Below are 18472 nucleotides of genomic sequence, written 5' to 3' on the forward strand. Positions count from 1 at the left end.
TCCGCGGGATGAGTTTGCTCGGTATAAAAATTACTTGAACTTTTTGAATGAAAGAAACCGCTGTTCTAAATGTGTTCACTAGATGCCGGAATTGCAATTATTTGTATATTTGCAGATGATGCTCCATATGTGAAAAAAATAAACCACATGTTAGTACATCAGTTGACGAAAATGAGCAAACTACATAAATAATATCCTGTAATTTGATTTTGATATAATTTTTGAATCATGATGAGATCTAAAATTAACACCAATGTGTTGACTGATGAACATTGTTACATAATTTATTCAGAAAGTATAAATAACAACAAATAAAAATAGAATACTATAAACCACAACATGTAAATGAAAAAAAAAACATGATTTGTACATTTTCATAATTTGCTTGTTTTATCTTTTAACAAAGAAAACAATCTGAAGTTGTCTTTATTTTTAAGTTATCATGCCGTGATTTTACCAGTCCGGCCCTCTTGGGAGTACATTTTTCTCCGTGTGGCCCCTGATCTAAACTAAGTTTGACACCCCTGCTTTAAAGTCATATCCAACAATTGCGACGACAACTTTTTACTGTCAACTTGAGTTTTGTTTTTAAATGATTTCTGCTGCTGGTGTGCCTCCGCATTTTTTCAACGCAAAAAAGGTTGAAAAACACTGTACTAGTAGGGGCGGGCTCTAGTAGACTAGTATTCTTGGCCTCTCCTCATTGGCTGGATTAATATGACAAACTCTCTCCTCATTGGCTGGTCCGTCTGTCCGTCTTAAGGTCCTTTCTGAGCAGACCGGAACTTTGATAAGCAAGAGCTTCGATTGTCGACATTTAAATCCAAATTACTCCCCATTTCTCGTTTAAAGTAGACTATTTAACGTTACATTCGTGTTGTTATTTTTTTAAAACCCGTAAAAGACAACTTCGTCGCGTCGCAAAATGAAGGTTTCGTGAAGGCTTGACTTTGAAACCGGAAAAGCTTCAATATCTCGACATATTTGCCGGGTGTTTAACAAACAGCTGGAACCCACTAAACACTAAAAGTAACTTATTTATCTCACTTTGAAAGTGAGTTACAACAAGACTTACTTTTAAACAGTTTTAATGGTCCATGTCGCACTTTCTCGCTCGGCGTGACCACGCCCACACATTCCAGTCGGTCTGGGCCGGGAGGAGGAGGAGGAGAGACAAGGAAGGACAAACGGCAGGAAAAAAGTGCGTGTTGATGTTGAAGACGTCAAGAGGAGATGATCAAGAAAAGCACTCGGGTGTTCTTGCTACATTAACGCAATTTCTGCTGTCGACTTCCCGTTGCAGCACAAAAGTTGACCGCGACAGAACTTTTTCTTGTTTTGTTGTGCCGGAGGAGGACCCAGCAGGACCATGGAGATCCTGGACTCCACCGAAGCCTTTATGCATTGGGACCGGAACCTCAGCGAGCTGTCCGAGGCTGCAGACATGGACTGTGGCCTCTACACTAATGTAAGTCTGTATCCTTCTTTGTGTGTGTGTGTGTGTGTGTGTGTGTGTGTGTGTGTGTGTGTGTGTGTTAGATATATTTTTTTCATCATTCCAGCTATAGTGGAAAGGGGGGCCCTCACAACCTACTGACCAAACTTGGGTCCACACAAAGTAGGCAAAACGTGTGTGTGTGTGTGTGTGTGTGTGTGTGTGTGTGTGTGTGTGTTAGATATTTTTTTTCATCATTCTAGCTATAGTGGAAAGGGGGGCCCTCACAACCTACTGACCAAACTTGGGTCCACACAAAGTAGGCAAAACGTGTGTGTGTGTGTGTGTGTGTGTGTGTGTGTGTGTTAGATATTTTTTTTCATCATTCTAGCTATAGTGGAAAGGGGGGCCCTCACAACCTACTGACCAAACTTGGGTCCACACAAAGTAGGCAAAACGTGTGTGTGTGTGTGTGTGTGTGTGTGTGTGTGTGTGTGTGTGTGTTAGATATATATTTTTCATCATTCTAGCTGTAGTGAAAAGGGGGGCACTCACAACCTACTGACCAAACTTGGGTCCACACAAAGTAGGCAAAACGTGTGTGTGTGTGTGTGTGTGTGTGTGTTTGTGTGTGTGTGCCTTGCACTCCATGCACAAGTTGAGCCTTGAGGTCCAGGATGCAAGTACCACCTCCTCCTTCCTCTTCACATGCATTTGTGCTTCTGCTTTGTTGACAAAAATATATTCTAGCCCAACTTAACCTATTTTTACTAGAATAATCTACATCAGGGGTGTCCAAACTTTTTCCACAGAATGTAAGCATGCGGGGGCCGTATTGATATTTTTCATTTTCAAACCGTAACAAAATATATGGATTTTTTAATTTTATTCTTAGGGCTCCTGGGGAGCATAGAGGGTGTCAGTCACTAAAATGTTAAAAATAAGTCAAATTATTATTTTTTTTTTTAATTTAATGCTTACAGTAAATCTCTATATCAACTTGAGGTTGATATAAAGTCAAACAAACAAGGTTTTATGCCTTTTCTGTCAAAGACAACTTTGTTTTTCATAGTAAAACTAAAATATGCAGTATTTAGATAGATAGATAGTACTTTATTGATTCCTTCGGGAGAGTTCCTTTATTTAGCAATTAAAGCCCTCAAAGATCAATAATGCAGGACACCATTGATTTTAATTATTTAATATTTTTGAGTAATCACAGTGAAAAGTTAAATAAAATCCTATTAAATATATTTGAGATCCGAAAGGTTCCCCACTCATAAAGTGATGCATTTTTATTAGTTTTTTTTTTTTTTTACTTTTAACACTTAAATTTCAAGATCAACTTCCGAAATATAAATTTCAAGATCAACTTCCGAAATATTTGTCGATTTTGTTTGTTTTATGCTCTTTTGTCAAAACTTTGATGTTTTTATGTGGCAACCACACAACATACGCAATATTTTTTCCAAATAAAACATCTTAAAGTGATAATTTTTGAGTAATAATGCATTATAACATAGATTGTTTCGTCCTTTTTTTATTTATTTTTTTGAGCAATGGAAAAAAAAAAAGAAAATTGAGACAAAAGGAACAAAAAAAACTGCCTGCATGGCAGCTTTGTGTCAACATTGCCACTTTTTCTCATTAGATTTCACCTCAGTCCACTTTTTTTAGAGGTATTTTTTAAATTTTTGCAATACTATAAATTTTGCAATTTTTGCAGAATGTGTGGCGGGCCGGGAAATGATTAGCTGCGGGCTGCAAATGGCCCCCGGGCCGCACTTTGGACACCCCTGCCCTACCTCCTTTTTCTTCACATGCATTTGTGCTTCTGGTTTGTTGACTAAAATATATCATATCCTAGCTTAACCAATTTTTACTATAACAATTACATCAGGGGTGTCCAAAGTGCGGCCTGCAGGTAATTTTTTTAACGGCCCCACGGCGCATTTAAAAAAATTTTAGAACGTAAAAAGTGATATAAAAGTGCAAACGGGTGAAATGTAACAAGAAAATGTTGCAATGTTTACTCTAATAACACAAAGCTGCCATGCAGGCTGTTTCTTTCTTTAAAAAATAATAATGAATCAAAATCAATGTCATTATAAATTATTGACGTAATCAAGGCTCCAATTATGTCACATTAAATTTTCCACTTTGAGATATTTTTTGGGGGAAATGTTGCCTATTTTGTGTTTGCCATATTAAAAACTGAGCTCTTTTTTTTAAAGAAGGGCCTAAAATGAACAAACAAAAAACAAACACCAATAAAACTTATAATTGACGGATAGATCTGAAGTTGATCTCGAAATTATTGTGTTAAAAATAGAAACAGTAAAAAAAATGTATGATTTATTTTTTAACACTTTAATGAGTAGGACCCTTTTGGATCCATAATAATTTTAGTGTGATTTGTTTTTTAATGTCATTGCTCAAAAAACAATAATTAATTAAAATCAATGGTGTTACGAGTGATTGACCTTTTTAATGCTCCAATTATTATATAATCTCAAATATTCCACTTAAAAAAATATTGGGTGAAAATATTGCATATTTTGTGACTTTTCCATTAAAAAAATGTTTTTTGTGACAAAAAGAGCATTCAACTTAAATCTTTAAAATCATTATATGGACAGATGCACCTAATGTTGGTTTAGAGCAGGGGTGCCCATTACGTCGATCGCGATCGACTGGTCGATCTCGGAGGGTGTGTCAGTCAATCTCAAGCCAGGGATTAAAAAATATACCTAAAAATGAGCAATCATCAATCATACCAAGACTTCACTTTCGTTAGTTGTTTGACATTCTCGGCACCCGAGGATCTTGTGAGATGACGCTGGCTGCTGCGAGCTCATATTTAAGAAAAAAATCACTAACAGGGCGGACGCAGAGAAACACATTTTATTTCTAGAGACTCCGTACCTACTGTCAAAACTCTAAAGACCGACTGCACAGTTCCTGTCTTCACCATAAAAGACCTGTTTCATCCTGCCTGTGCTAACAAAATAAGAGTCTCAGAAAGCTAGCGTGCACAAGCTAGCAAGCTACGGAGTTTGATGCCAATGTATTTCTCCCCCGCCCTCAGCGACCGCTTTCTCACTTGCTTGCCCACCCGCACTCTCACTGACGTCACTCACCTGCTGCCAGACATTAAAGGGCCACACACATATCTTACTCTCATAACAAAGTGTTTAAAAAGGAGTATGCAAGTTGGACAAATGAGATGCCAAATCCAACCACTTTCATGTGGTATTGGACAGAAAGGAGGACTTTTTTTTTCCTCCATTTGAAAATGCGGACGTTATCAGCACCACTGTCTAATTCCAATCAATGCAAGTCATCAGAATCAGGTAATACACCAACTTATATTCTTGTCTTCATGAAAGAAAGGAATCTATGTGTGTTAAACATGCTTGTATTATCATTAAACACCATTAACGTGTTAACAAAAATGTCTCTTTCATAAATAAATAAATATAAATTATAAATAGGAATCAGGTAGATCTCCTCGACTTGGGTCAATTGAAAAGTAGCTCGCCTGCAGAAAAAGTGTGAGCGCCTCTGGTTTAGAGATTTAAAACTTGAATAATAATAAAAATAATACTGAATAATGACACATTTTTAATCTTTTTTTTTGACCAAAGCCCTTTGGAGTCCCTGGGATCAAGCCTGAGTGGAGGCCGAAATGTATATTTTTTATACATGTAATGTTTTTTTAAGTAAAAAATATCAAAATTGCCCCCGCTTGCTTAGATTTTTCAGTGTGTGGCCCTCAGTGGAAAAAGTTTGGACACCCCTGATCTAAATGGTTAATACAGGTTGCTCTCTTTCCTCCCCTCCATTTTTATACATTCTTTTGTATTTCTAGTTAACATGACATATATGTATTGTTGCATTTGAACACCTGCATTGTTGATAATAGAGGTAAATTATTGGTATTGTTCATGATCAATAGTGATATTTCTATTGGTATTTATTTTGCTCCGTTTGTAGTGTAATAATGCTCATTGTCATTTCTGTATTATTATTTATTTCGATAACTGCTTCTTTGCTATCACTTTTACGTCATATTTGTACATATCCTATTTGCTGATGTTGCTTTATTGTTATTGTTGTGTTTGCTATTGTTTTTGTCACCCTGCCCTATCCCCACAATTTCCCCCTCTGTAAAGTCAGATACAAATAAGGCTACCGCTTGTCCCTTTTTGGGGTCGCGGAGGGTGCTGGAGCCTATCTCAGCTGCTTCGGGCAGAAGGCAGTCTACACCCTGGACAAGTATATATATAGGGCTGCGAATCATTGGGTGTCCCACGATTCGATTTAATATCGATTCTTGGGGTCACGATTCGATTCAAAATTGATTTTTTTGTAAATTTGTTTTAACTATTAAACGAACCAAAATATGACTTATTTTATCTTGGTGAAAACATTGGACACAGTGTGTTGTCAAGCTTATGAGATGCGATGCAAGTGTAAGCCACTGTGACACTATTGTTCTTTTTTAAATTTTTTTATAAATGTCTAACGATAATGTCAATGAGGGATTTTTAATCACTGCTATGCTGAAATTATAACTAAAATTGATACTGTTGTTGATAATAATTTTTGTTTCACTACTTTTGGTTTGTTCTGTGTCGTGTTTGTGTCTCCTCTCAATTGCTCTGTTTATTGCAGTTCTGAGTGTTGCTGGGTCAGGTTCGGTTTTGTAATTGGATTGCTTTGTTATGGTATTGCTGTGTAGTGGTTTGTTGGATTGATAAAAAAAAAAAATCGATTTTTATAAAAACGAGAATCGATTCTGAATTGCACAACGTATTCGAATCGATTTTTGCCCACACCCCTTATATATATATATATATATATATATATATATATATATATATATATATATACATATACTAGGGGTGTAACGGTACGTGTATTTGTATTGAACCGTTTCGGTACGGGGGTTTCGGTTCGGCACGCGGGCGTACCAAACGAGTTTGTAAGCAGAAGTCTTCACAAGCTGCTCTGCTTTCTGCCTCTGTCTCAGCAGCAAGCATTGTCCCGCCCACACAAACATCTGATTGGTTACATACAAAGCCAATCCGCCGTGCGTATTCCGAGCGATGTAACAGCCAATCAGCAGTGTGTATTCAGAACGATGTTGTCAATGCTTTAGCGTCGAGCAGATATTCGTTTAGCAGGGGAGCAGCGGACAGGTTACTAACCCCAAATTATAAAAAACACTTCCTAGTCACAACTATTACAAACATCCCTATGAGCCCGTTGACTTTCTAGAAACTTAAACTGCAGCTCAGCTAGCTCATAGTATAGGCTTGAGGTGAAGGCTAATTAGCTTTTAGCGTTTGTTATTTCATTGTGTTTAGGGATGAATAGTCTCTCCTATTGCTATTGTACTATTTTTTCAGCAATAGTTACATTAATCATTAGTCATGTAGCAGCCTAGCTTTGAATGGCAGAGTCCCTGCTATCACATGTTGACAAAAATATATCATTTACATAATAAAAGTCAACTACAGGCTTCCCAAATGCTGTAATAAACTAAGCATGATGAGTTGACTTGAAACTGTTTAATGTTGCACTTTTTATATGTAGAAGAAAGGTTTTGTCATTTTATTTAATCAAAGCAACAACTTGAGGCAGTTTAATGTGGATTAACTTGGGTAAAATCATTATAATGTTCCCAATGTTAAAAGGATGAAGCCATTGTTTACAAATTTGGTAAATAAATAACCCAAAAAATGTATATTTTGTCGTTTTCTTACTGTACCGAAAATGAACCGAACCGTGACCTCTAAACCGAGGTACGTACCGAACCGAAATTTTTGTGTACCGTTACACCCCTAATATAAATATATATATATATATATATATATATATATATATATATATTCTAACATTCAACAATCTTCTTTGGAGACCTACTGGCGGTCATTGTTGAGAACAACTACAAAGAAGATAATGAATATTTTGTTCATGAATACTTGTCTGACAGTGTCAATCAAAACTGAGCAATATGCAAAGCATTTTCACCTTCATTTCAACCGCCTTCATTTGATTAGGTACTCTCGTTCCAATACCATAAATGTCATAACTAATCACTCGGTACCAACGTTTGCACTGGTATATATTTGTCCTGTGACCATACCGGATCTGGGCAAATTAAGGCCCAATATGTTTTTCAATCTGGCCCGCCTGACATTCCCAAATTATTTTCTTAGACCTTTAAGATGGAAAGTGTAGCTGCCATTATGTGTTCAGGGCAGCCAGGCCCAAACGAGTCTGTCAGGAACAGATGCGGAAGCACATTTTTTACAACAAATGTCTGCATGAAAGTGATACTATATCATATTGTAGGTTTTGACTACCCTTCTTTATTCATATTTTGCCGTTTGTGCTTGTGAAAGATACACAACTATGGAGGAGCTGGTCTTAAAAGTAAAATATGTTCATATGTTGTTAATATTCAGTGTTTTATTGTTCGTAGTTAATATTGTAAATCCCACTTTCTTTATTTTCATATACATTTTGGGTGTCCCATTCAGTAAAAAAAAACTGTAAAATTCCATTCTATTTTTTTGTCATAACATTTTTTTAGAACTCTATCGGACTTTGGGACTTTTGGTATGAGTGTTCCTGGACAAAAAGGGAGCCAAACACACATACATACATAAGACATGCACCTGGGGATAGGTTGATTGGCAACACTAAATAGTCCTTAGTGTGTGAATGTTGTCTGTCTATCTGTGTTGGCCCTGCGATGAGGTGGTGACTTGTCCAGGGTGTACGCCGCCTTCCGCCCGATTGTAGCTGAGATAGGCACCACCGACCCCAAAAGGGAATAAGCGGTAGAAAATGGATGAATGCGAGGAGCTGCCAGTTTTTTTGTGTTTTTTCAACGGAAAAGTCTATGGTGGCGGTTTTTAAGTGGAAAATCAACACAATTACATTTTTAAAGTACAATTCTGTCGACTACGCCATTTTTTTTGGTAAAATCTACTGACTTTTACATTCTTTTTACAATGTATTATCTGTATTATTATCATTATTCAGCTTGTTCTTGTTACATTAGGGCTTTTTTTGCGCTTAAACATTTTTAAAGTCATTATTATGTATATTGTTTTGTTATTATTATCATTCAAATGTAGAGATGTCCAATAATATCGGACTGCCGATATTATCGGCCGATAAATGCCTTAAAATGTAATATCGGAAATTATCGGTATCGGTTCCAAAAGGTAAAATTTATGACTTTTTAAAACGTCGCTGTGTACACGAAACGTAGCGAGAAGTACAGTTACAGTCCAATCACATAATATCTACGGCTTTTCACATACACAAGTGAATGCAAGTCATACTTGGTCAACAGCCATACAGGTCACACTGAGAGTGGCCGCATAAACTAGTTCAACACTGTTACAAATATGCGCCACACTGTGGACCCACACCAAACAAATGATAAATGGGTTGTACTTGTATAGCGCTTTTCTACCTTCAAGGTACTCATAGTGCTTTGACACTACTTCCACATTTACCCAGTCACACACACATTCACACACTGATGGAGGGAGCTGGCATGCAAGGCGCTAACCAGCACCCATCAGGAGCAAAGGTGAAGTGTCTTGCTCAGGACACAACGGACGGGACAAGGTTGGTACTAGGTGGGGATTGAACCAGGGACCCTCGGGTTGCGCACGGCCACTCTTCCACTGCGCCACGCCGTCCCTAACAAGAAACAAGAATGACAAACACAATTCGCACCGTAACACAACATAGACACAACTGGACAAAATACCCAGAACCCCTTGCAGCACTAACTCTTCCGGGACGCTACAATATACACCCCCAATCCCGCCCACCTCAACTTCCTCATGCCCTCCCAGGGAGAGCATGTCCCAAATTCCAAGCTGCTGTTTTGAGGCGTGTTAAAAAAAAAAAAAAAATCATGCACTTTGGGACTTCAATAATAAATATGGCATTTTTTTCTCCATAGCTTTAGTTGATTTATTTTGGTTAAACCTTGTTACATTGTTTAATGCAGGGGTGTCAAACTCAAATTTAAAACTGAACAAAGCCGCGGGCCAAGGTTGAACAAATGAACCTTTTAATAGGGACCCAAACAAGTTTTGCATTGAATATTGAACAAGCGAGACTTATATAACTTTATAGTGACATGCAAAATCAGGTTTCAAATAATACTAATAATTTAAAAATAGCAATGGCATATCAAATCAAATTTAAATAGAAATTTAATGCCTCTTTTCTATTTGCAGCCTTCTCCGGTAAATATCAAAATTAACTTTTCCCACAGGCTAATAATAATTTTTTATATTGTAGCGTCCAGGAAGAGGTAGTGCTGCAAGGGGTTCTGTGTATTTATTCTGAGCGGATGTTCTCCCGAAATGTGCTTGTCATTCTCGTTTAGTGTTGGTTCACAGTGTGGCGCGTATTTGTAACAGTCTTCAAGTTGTTTATACGGCCACCCTCAGTGTGACCTGTATGGCTGTTGACCAAGCTTGCATCATTGCATAAGCGTGTGTGTGTGTAAAAGCCACATGTATCATGTGACTAGGCCGGCACGCTGTTTCTACGTAGGAAAAGCGGACATGACGAAAGGTTTTAGAGGACGCTTGAGGCAGTGCCATTAAGGCACGCCCCCAATATTGTTGTCCAGGTGGGAATCGGGAGAAATTTGGGAGAATGGTTGCCCTCTGTGATTTTCGTGAGGGGCACTGAAATTTGGGCCAGCTCTAATGTTAATTTGATATTGCCTCAAGGGCCAAATGAAAATACATGGCGGGCCAGAGTTTGACACCCATGGTTTAATGCATCAAGTGAGGCATCACAACAAAATTAGGCATCATAATGTGTTAATACCACGACTGTATATATCGTATCGGTTAATAGATAGATAGATAGATAGATAGTACTTTATTTATTCCGTCAGGAGAGTTCCTTCAGGAAAATTACAATTTTCAGCACAATCCCATTCATGATCAGACAAACATTACAGGGAGACAGAACAGGATCGCTGACGGGTCTGCCGGCTTCCAGCGCCCCTTACAAAAAAGATGACATACAGGTAAACAAGGGGGGTGGGAAGAAAAAAATAGAAGATTAAAATAAAATTTAAAAATCGGTCTTAGCCTAGGCCCTGGAGTGGGGGTGCAGACTGAGGCCAAGGGAAGAAAAAAAAAAAAAATAATAATAATAATAATATCGGAATCTGTAATTAATAGTTGGACAATATCAGGATATCGGCAAAAAAGCCATTATCAGACATCTCTATTTAAATGTGTTTATTTGTTACTTGTATTTATTTCTAGTTTCTACAATGTCCTGTGGCACACTATGAACTCTTGTCAAAACGTGAGCAGACATGACGTTTGTGAACGCGGCCTAAAAAGTCGGTTGCTTAAAAAGTCTCTTGGCGTTTTCCTCCGTAGCCTTCAGACATCTGCTCCATGCGTCACACATTGTTGTTTTTTTTCCCCAGAAGCACTTCTTGCTTTCCGTCTTGTTACGTAACTGCCAGCCTGTGCAGAGAGTTGTGGCCAGCAAGGAGAACGTGCGCCGCGTCCGTGCCGAGATCAGAACCCCAGCATTCTTTGAACACTCCTTGACATGTCTACACCTGGCGAGAGGTCCTTTTTTACAGCAGTCCTGAGGCCACACATTCCATCTGCATGGCCCCTGCGTCCAATTAGAAGCGGCCGCTACGCTACAAACTACAAACCCCGTTTCTATATGAGTTTGGAAATTGTGTTTGATGTAAATATAAACGGAATACAATGATTTGCAAATCCTTTTCAACCCATATTCAGTTGAATGCGCTACAAAGACAACATATTTGATGTTCAAACTCATAAACTCTATTTTCTTTTTGCAAATAATAATTAACTTAGAATTTCATGGCTGCAACACGTGCCAAAGTAGTTGGGAAAGGGCATGTTCACCACTGTGTTACATCACCTTTTCTTTTAACAACACTCTAATAAACGTTTGGGAACTGAGGAAACTAATTGTTGAAGCTTTGAAAGTGGAATTCTTTCCCATTCTTGTTTTATGTAGAGCTTCAGTTGTTCAACGGTCCGGGGTCTCTGTTGTTGTAATTTAGGCTTCATAATGCGCCACACATTCTCCATGGGAGACAGGTCTGGACTGCAAGTACTTGCACTCTTTTTTTACAAAGCAGCGCTGTTGTAACACGTGCTGAATGTAGCTTGGCATTGTCTTGCTGAAATAAGCAGGGGCGTCCATGAAAAAGATGGCGCTTGGATGGCAGCATATGTTGTTCCAAAAGCTGTATGTACCTTTCAGCATTAATGGTGCCTTCACAGATGTGTAAGTTACCCATGCCTTGGGCACTAATGCACCCCCATACCATCACACATGCTGGCTTTTGAACTTTGTGTTAATAACAGTCTGGATGGTTCATTTCCCCTTTGGTCCTGATGATACAATATCGAATATTTCGCCCCAAAAATTTGAAATGTGGACTCGTCAGACCACAAAACACTTTTCCACTTTGCATCAGTCCATCTTAGATCATCTCGGGCCCAGAGAAACCGGCGGCGTTTCTGGATCTCGTTGATAAATGGCTTTCGCTTTGCATAGTAGAGCTTTAACTTGCACTTACAGATGTAGCGACAAACTGTATTTAGTGACAGTGGTTTTCTGAAGTGTTCCTTAGCCCATGTGGTGATATCCTTTTAGAAATTGATGTCGGTTTTTTATACAGTGCCGTCTGAGGGATGGAAGGTCACGGTCATTCAATGTCGGTTTCCAGCCATGCCGCTTACGTGGAGTGGTTTCTCCAGATTCTCTGAACATTTTGATGATATGGAACGTAGATGTTGAAATCCCTAAATTTCTTGCAATTGCACTTTGAAAAACGTTGTTCTTAAACTGTTTGACTATTTGCTCACGCAGTTGTGGACAAAGGGGTGTACCTCGCCCCATCCTTTCTTGTGAAAGACTGAGCATTTTTTTGGGAAGCTGTTTTTATACCCAATCATGGCACCCACCTGTTCCCAATTAGCCTGCACACCTGTGGGATGTTCCAAATAAGTGTTTGTTGAGCATTCCTCAACTTTATCAGTATTTATTGCCACCTTTCCCAACTTCTTTGTCACGTGTTGCTGGCATCACATTCTAAAGTTAATGATTATTTGCAACAACAAAAAAAAGTTTATGAGTTTGAACATCAAATATGTTGTCTTTGTAGCATATTCAACTGAATATGGGTTGAAAATGACATGCAAATCATTGTATTCTGTTTATATTTACATCTAACACAATTTCCCAGCTCATATGGAAACGGGGTTTGTGCATTAAGCTCCGGCGGCGTGCGAGGCGGCGAGGGCGTGCACGAGTGTAAAAACAGAGTGCAGTGTTCCACGAACACACGGCCGTCTTTGTTGGCCCTCCTCGGGTGAGGGTGTGTTGACGGCAGATTCCTGCTGACAAAGCTGAAGCCTACACGCCACACCATCCGTCCTTCCAGCGGCGAGCGGCGCCCGTCAATGTCACTCCCCGCCTCGCCGGAGCAGGTTCCTCTGGTTCCGACGCCACAACAGGTCTTTGTCATGGAAGGAGGAAATAACGTCAAAGCGGAGTTAAACTAAAGTTGGCGTGCAAATATCTTTTCATGAGAAGCCATTTTGGGGCATTTCTTCAAAAACTTAAAAGGGAGGTTACGTTCACACTAAAAAAACATTTTTTTTTTCTGCAAATAATGATTAAGTTAGAATTTAATGGCAGCCACACATTGCAAAAAAGTTGCCACGGGCATTTTTACCAGTGTGTTACATGGCCTTTTCTTTTAACAACACATTTTTGAAGCTTTTCAGGTGGAATTATTTCCCATTCTTGCTGGATGTACAGCTTAAGTTGTTCAACAGTCCGGGGTCTCCGTTAGTCTTCATAATGCGCCACACATTTTCAGTGGGAGACAGGTTTGGACTACAGGCAGGCCAGTCTAGTACCTGCACTCTTTTACTACGAAGCCACACTGTTGTAACACGTGGCTTGGCATTGTCTTGCTGAAATAAGCAGGGGCGTCCATGATAACGTTGCTTGGATGGCAACATATGTGGCTCCAAAACCTGTATGTACAAACCCCGTTTCCATATGAGTTGGGAAATTGTATTAAATGTAAATACAAATGGAATACAATGATTTGTAAATCATTCTCAACACATATTCAGTTGAATATGCTACAAAGACAACATATTTGATTTTCAAACTGATAAACTTTTTTTTTTTTTGTTGCAATTAATCATTAACTTTGGAATTTGATGCCAGCAACACATGACAAAGACGTTGGGAAAGGTGGCAATAAATTCTGATAAAGTTGAGGAATGCTCATCAAACACTTATTTGGAACATCCCACAGGTGTGCAGGCTAGTTGAGAACAGGTGGGTGCCATGATTGGGTTTAAAAACAGCTTCCCAAAATATGCTCAGTCTTTCACAAGAAAGGATGGGGTGAGGTACACCCCTTTGTCCACAACTGCGTGGGCAAATAGTCAAACAGTTTAAGAACGTTTCTCAAAGTGCAATTGCAAGGAATATAGGGATTTCAACATCTACGCTCCATAATATCATCAAAAGGTTCAGAGAATCTGGAGAAATCACTCCACGTAAGCGGCATGGCCGGAAACCAACATTGAATGACCGTGACCTTCGGTCCCTCAGACGGCGCTGTATCAAAAACCGACATCAATCTCTAAAGGATATCACCACATGGGCTCAGAAACACTTAAAAAAAAACACTGTCACTAAATACAGTTGGTCGCTACATCTGTAAGTGCAAGTTAAAGCTCTACTATGCAACGCAAAAACCATTTATCAACAACATCCAGAAACGCCGCCGACTTCTCTGGGCCCGAGATCATCTAAGAATGACTGATGCAAAGTGGAAAAGTGTTCTGTGGTCTGACGAGTCCACATTTCAAATTTTGGGGGAAATTTTCGACATCGTGTCAGCCGGACCAAAGGGGAAGCGAACCATCCAGACTATTATCAACGCTAAGTTGAAAAGCCAGCATTTGTGATGGTATGGGGGTGCATTAGTGGCCAAGGCATGGGTAACTTACACATCTGTGAAGGCACCATTAATGCTGAAAGGTGCATGCAGCTTTTGGAACAACATATGCTGCCATCTATGCGCCGTCTTTTTTAATGGGCGCCCCTGCTTATTTCAGCAAGACAACGCCAAGCCGCATTCAGCATGTGTTACAACAGCGTGGCTTCATAAAAAAAGAGTGCGGGTACTTTCCTGGCCCGCCTGCAGGCCAGACCTGTCTCCCATGGAAAATGTGTGGCGCATTATGAAGCGTAAAATACGACAGCGGAGACCCCGGACTGTTGAACGACTGAAGCTTTACATAAAACAAGAATGGGAAAGAATTCCACTTTCAAAGCTTCAACTATTAGTTTCCTCAGTTCCCAAACGTTTATTTTGTGTTGTTGAAAGAAAAGGTGATGTAACACAGTGGTGAACATGCCCTTTCCCAACTACTTTGGCACGTGTTGCAGCCATAAAATTCTAAGTTAATTATTATTTGCAAAAAAAAACTAAGTTTATGAGTTTGAACATCAAATATGTTGTCTTTGTAGCATATTCAACTGAATATGGGTTGAAAAGGATTTGCAAATTTTGTTTATATTTACATCTAACACAATTTCCCAACTCATATGGAAACAGGGTTTGTATTCCCCAGGGGTGGTGTCTTTTTTCTGTCTTTGTGGATTATTTTGGACTTGTTGTTTCCCATTCCTTTTTGCCAATAGCCAATAGCAGAGCAAAGAGGGCCGAGCTTTTGTTATTGCGATTGCGTCATACCGCTGATGACTAATGTTTGAGGGACTCCTTGTCCAAATATCAGAACCACCTCCCAAAGTGAGGCTTAGTGTTTTGCGAGGACTTGTCACACATGTCCTTCCATTCCTCTCAAAGCCAGTCTTATTTCCTGTGCGTCTTCTAGAAGCCTCCACGTGCACTCGTCTCGCTGCGAAAAAAGGTTTGCCGTGCACATGCCGCAATCTTGTCCAAGAATGTGTCCTCTTATGTAACCCTGCAGATACACCGCTGGTATTACACACACACACACACACACACACACACACACACACACACACACACACACACACACACACACACACACACACACACACACACTAGCTGGCTGCGAGGTTGTGTGTAAGCAAACATAGTCGCAGAGTAAACAAACGGCGTGACATTGCTGCGCCTGTTCTCCCGCCAGGGCAGGGCATCCTGCTCGCAGAAGTTAGTTAGTTAGTTAGTTAGTTAGTTGGCTGGCCGGTTAGAAAAAGGACAAGAAAGTTGGCAAAGCGTTGCACGATTTTGACATCTGCTTTCGATATTGTGCATCACAGTATGCTGATAGATCGCCTCAAATCTGAGATGGGCTTTTCTGGTTCAAGTTAAAGTAGCAATGATAGTCACACACACACTACGTGTGGCAAAATTTGTCCTCTGCATTAGACCCATCCCCTTATTCACCCCCTGGGAGCTGAGGGGAGCAGTGAGCAGCACTGTGGTGATTCAACCCCCCATTCCAACCCTTGATGCTGAGTGCCAAGCAGGGAGGTAATGGCTCCCGTTTTTGTAGTCTTTGGTATGACTCGGCCGGGGTTTGAACTCACAACCTACCGATCTCAGGGCGGTCACCAACGCTGTGCCCGCGGGCACCAGGTCGCCCGTAAAGAACCAGATGAGTCGCCCGCTGGCCCGTTCTAAAAATAGCTCAAATAGCAGCACTTGCCAGTGAGCTGCCTCTATTTTTTAAATTGTATTTATTTACTAGCAAGCTGGTCTCGCTTTGCTCGACATTTTTTATTCTAAGAGAGTCAAAACTCAAATAGAATTAGAAAATCCAAGAATATATTTTAAAGACTTGGTCTTCACTTGTTTAAATAAATTGTGGGTGGTATAGCTTGGTTGGTAGATTGGCTGTGCCAGCAACTTGAGGGTTGCAGGTTCGATTCCCGCTTCCGCCATCTTAGTCACTGCCATTGTGTCCTTGGGCAAGACACTTTACCCACCTGCTCCCAGTGCCACCCACACTGGTTTAAATGTAACTTAGATATTGGGTTTCACTATGTAAAGCGCTTTGAGTCACTAGAAAAAAGCACTATATAAATATAATTCACTTCATTTAATTTTTTACTTTGCTTCTTTTCACTTTCAGAAAGACAATTTTTAGAGAAACCTTAAAAACCTTAAAAATGATTTTAGGATTTTTAAACACATATACCTTTTTACCTTTTAAATTCCTTCCTCTTCTTTCCTGACAATTTAAAATCAATGTTCAAGTATTTTTTTGTTGTTGTAAAGAATAATAAATACATTTTAATTTAATTCTTCATTTTAGCTTCTGTTTTTTCGACGAAGAATATTTGTGAAATATTTCTCCGTCGGTAAGGTGGGCGGGGTTGGGGGCGCGGGGGTGTAAAATATATTCTGGAAGTGTCACAGATGCAAAGGATTCTGGGTATTTGTAGTGTTGCGTTTATGTTGTGTTACTGGGAGGATGTTCTCCCGAAATGTGTTTGTCATTCTTGTTTGGTGTGGCTTCACAGCGTGGCCCATATTAATAAGAGTGTTAAAATTGTTTATATGACAACCATCAGTGTACTCTGTATCACCCAGTATGCCTTTCAATCTTTTACGTGTAATTGCGGAAGCTGCATACAAAATGTTGCCGGACTAACAATCGGTTTGTACATGTTGTTGAAGGTGTCAAAGGCAATGGTTTCACAGTATGCCCTTATTCTTGTCATCAGGATGAACACCATTGTTAGCGGCTCCAATTGTTTTCTTTACTCGTTGAGTGGTAAAGGTGGCCGACCTCTGATGTATTTCAACGAACGGGTGGCGGGCGGTTGCGGTTCTGATAAAATGTTGGTTCGGGTGGACGGCGGGTGGATGACGACTTTGGTGATGCGGTTGCGGATGATATAATTGCCTATCCGCGCATCTCTACTGTAGCTATTCAGCGTCCTGCAGTGATAATGGGAGTTAAAAGAAACTCTGTCGCCATGGAGACGAGGATTAGTGGTTTAGAAGTAGCAGATGGACATTAGCCGCTAACTAGCTAGCCATATCTTAAGGCACCTCTACCTGAGGGCATTTCAGTGTTATAACTTCACCTTTATCTTTACTTTTTACACCAAAATTCGTCCATTCTCCCTTTTTCTGTCCACACACTGTGTTTGCTTGTAAGTACTCTGTGTGTGTGCGCTGTCGAACATGCTCCTCTGCTCGGACCGGTACTTATTAAACAGAGTATTGTACCTTTTTTGATTCATTAGTACCGCGATACTATACTAGTATTGGTATACTGTACAACCCTAAGATATATATTAAGGGTGTAATGGTACGTGTATTCGTATTGAACCGTTTCGGTACGGGGGGTTCGGTTCGGAGGTGTACCGAACGAGTTTCCACACGGACATTTTAAGTAGCGTACCGAACGTTGTGTAAACAATGCACACCGAGGCACAACACAAGGTACGCTAGCAGCGACATGGCTACGATAGACTGACCATACCTCCTCTTTTCACCGGATATGTCCTCCTTTGCAGGGCTGTCTGGGTGGAGTTTCTTAAATGCCTCAAATGTCCGGCATTTTAAGTTAGGGTTGCGTGTATTTTCAATGTACGTTCGGGGTTAAGGGGTTGAAAACAAAACAAATTGTGCACGCAGCAACATTCGTGAGGGCGGGGCAGAGACAGAGAGAGCGAGAGAGTTATTATAAACGCGCATGCGTCGCCAGGCTCTGCTTTTTACCCGTAGGTTTATCTGAGTTTATTTTGTATTATCTATAGCAGGGGTGTCAAAAGTGTACCATTTGCGGCCCACAGCTAATGTTTTAAAGGCCCACGGCACATTCTAAAAATATTATTAAAATAAACAAAAACATAACAAAAGCTTAAAAGTTAAATGTAATTTAGAAAAAGATGCAATGACTAATAAAACAAAGCATTTTTTTTCTTTCAAAT

At 39.8% G+C, this 18472-nt stretch overlaps 1 protein-coding gene across 2 annotated transcripts in view; it reads left to right on the forward strand.

The window, feature by feature from the left end:
* Positions 1-743: 743 nt before the first annotated feature.
* The window catches only part of creb3l2 (cAMP responsive element binding protein 3-like 2), a 60854-nt gene continuing 43125 nt past the window's right edge, over positions 744-18472 (forward strand). The window contains exons 1-2 of one of the 2 annotated variants that reach the window (XM_061914179.1): positions 744-1201; positions 1304-1468. In XM_061914179.1, the coding sequence (XP_061770163.1) occupies positions 1370-1468 (99 nt within the window). In that variant the 5' untranslated portion in view covers positions 744-1201; positions 1304-1369. Of the gene's footprint in view, positions 1469-18472 lie in introns of both variants that reach the window. The other variant, XM_061914177.1, reaches the window with a different exon arrangement.

This window comes from Nerophis ophidion, linkage group LG10, assembly GCF_033978795.1.
Source record: "Nerophis ophidion isolate RoL-2023_Sa linkage group LG10, RoL_Noph_v1.0, whole genome shotgun sequence".
Classification (NCBI taxonomy): domain Eukaryota; kingdom Metazoa; phylum Chordata; class Actinopteri; order Syngnathiformes; family Syngnathidae; genus Nerophis; species Nerophis ophidion.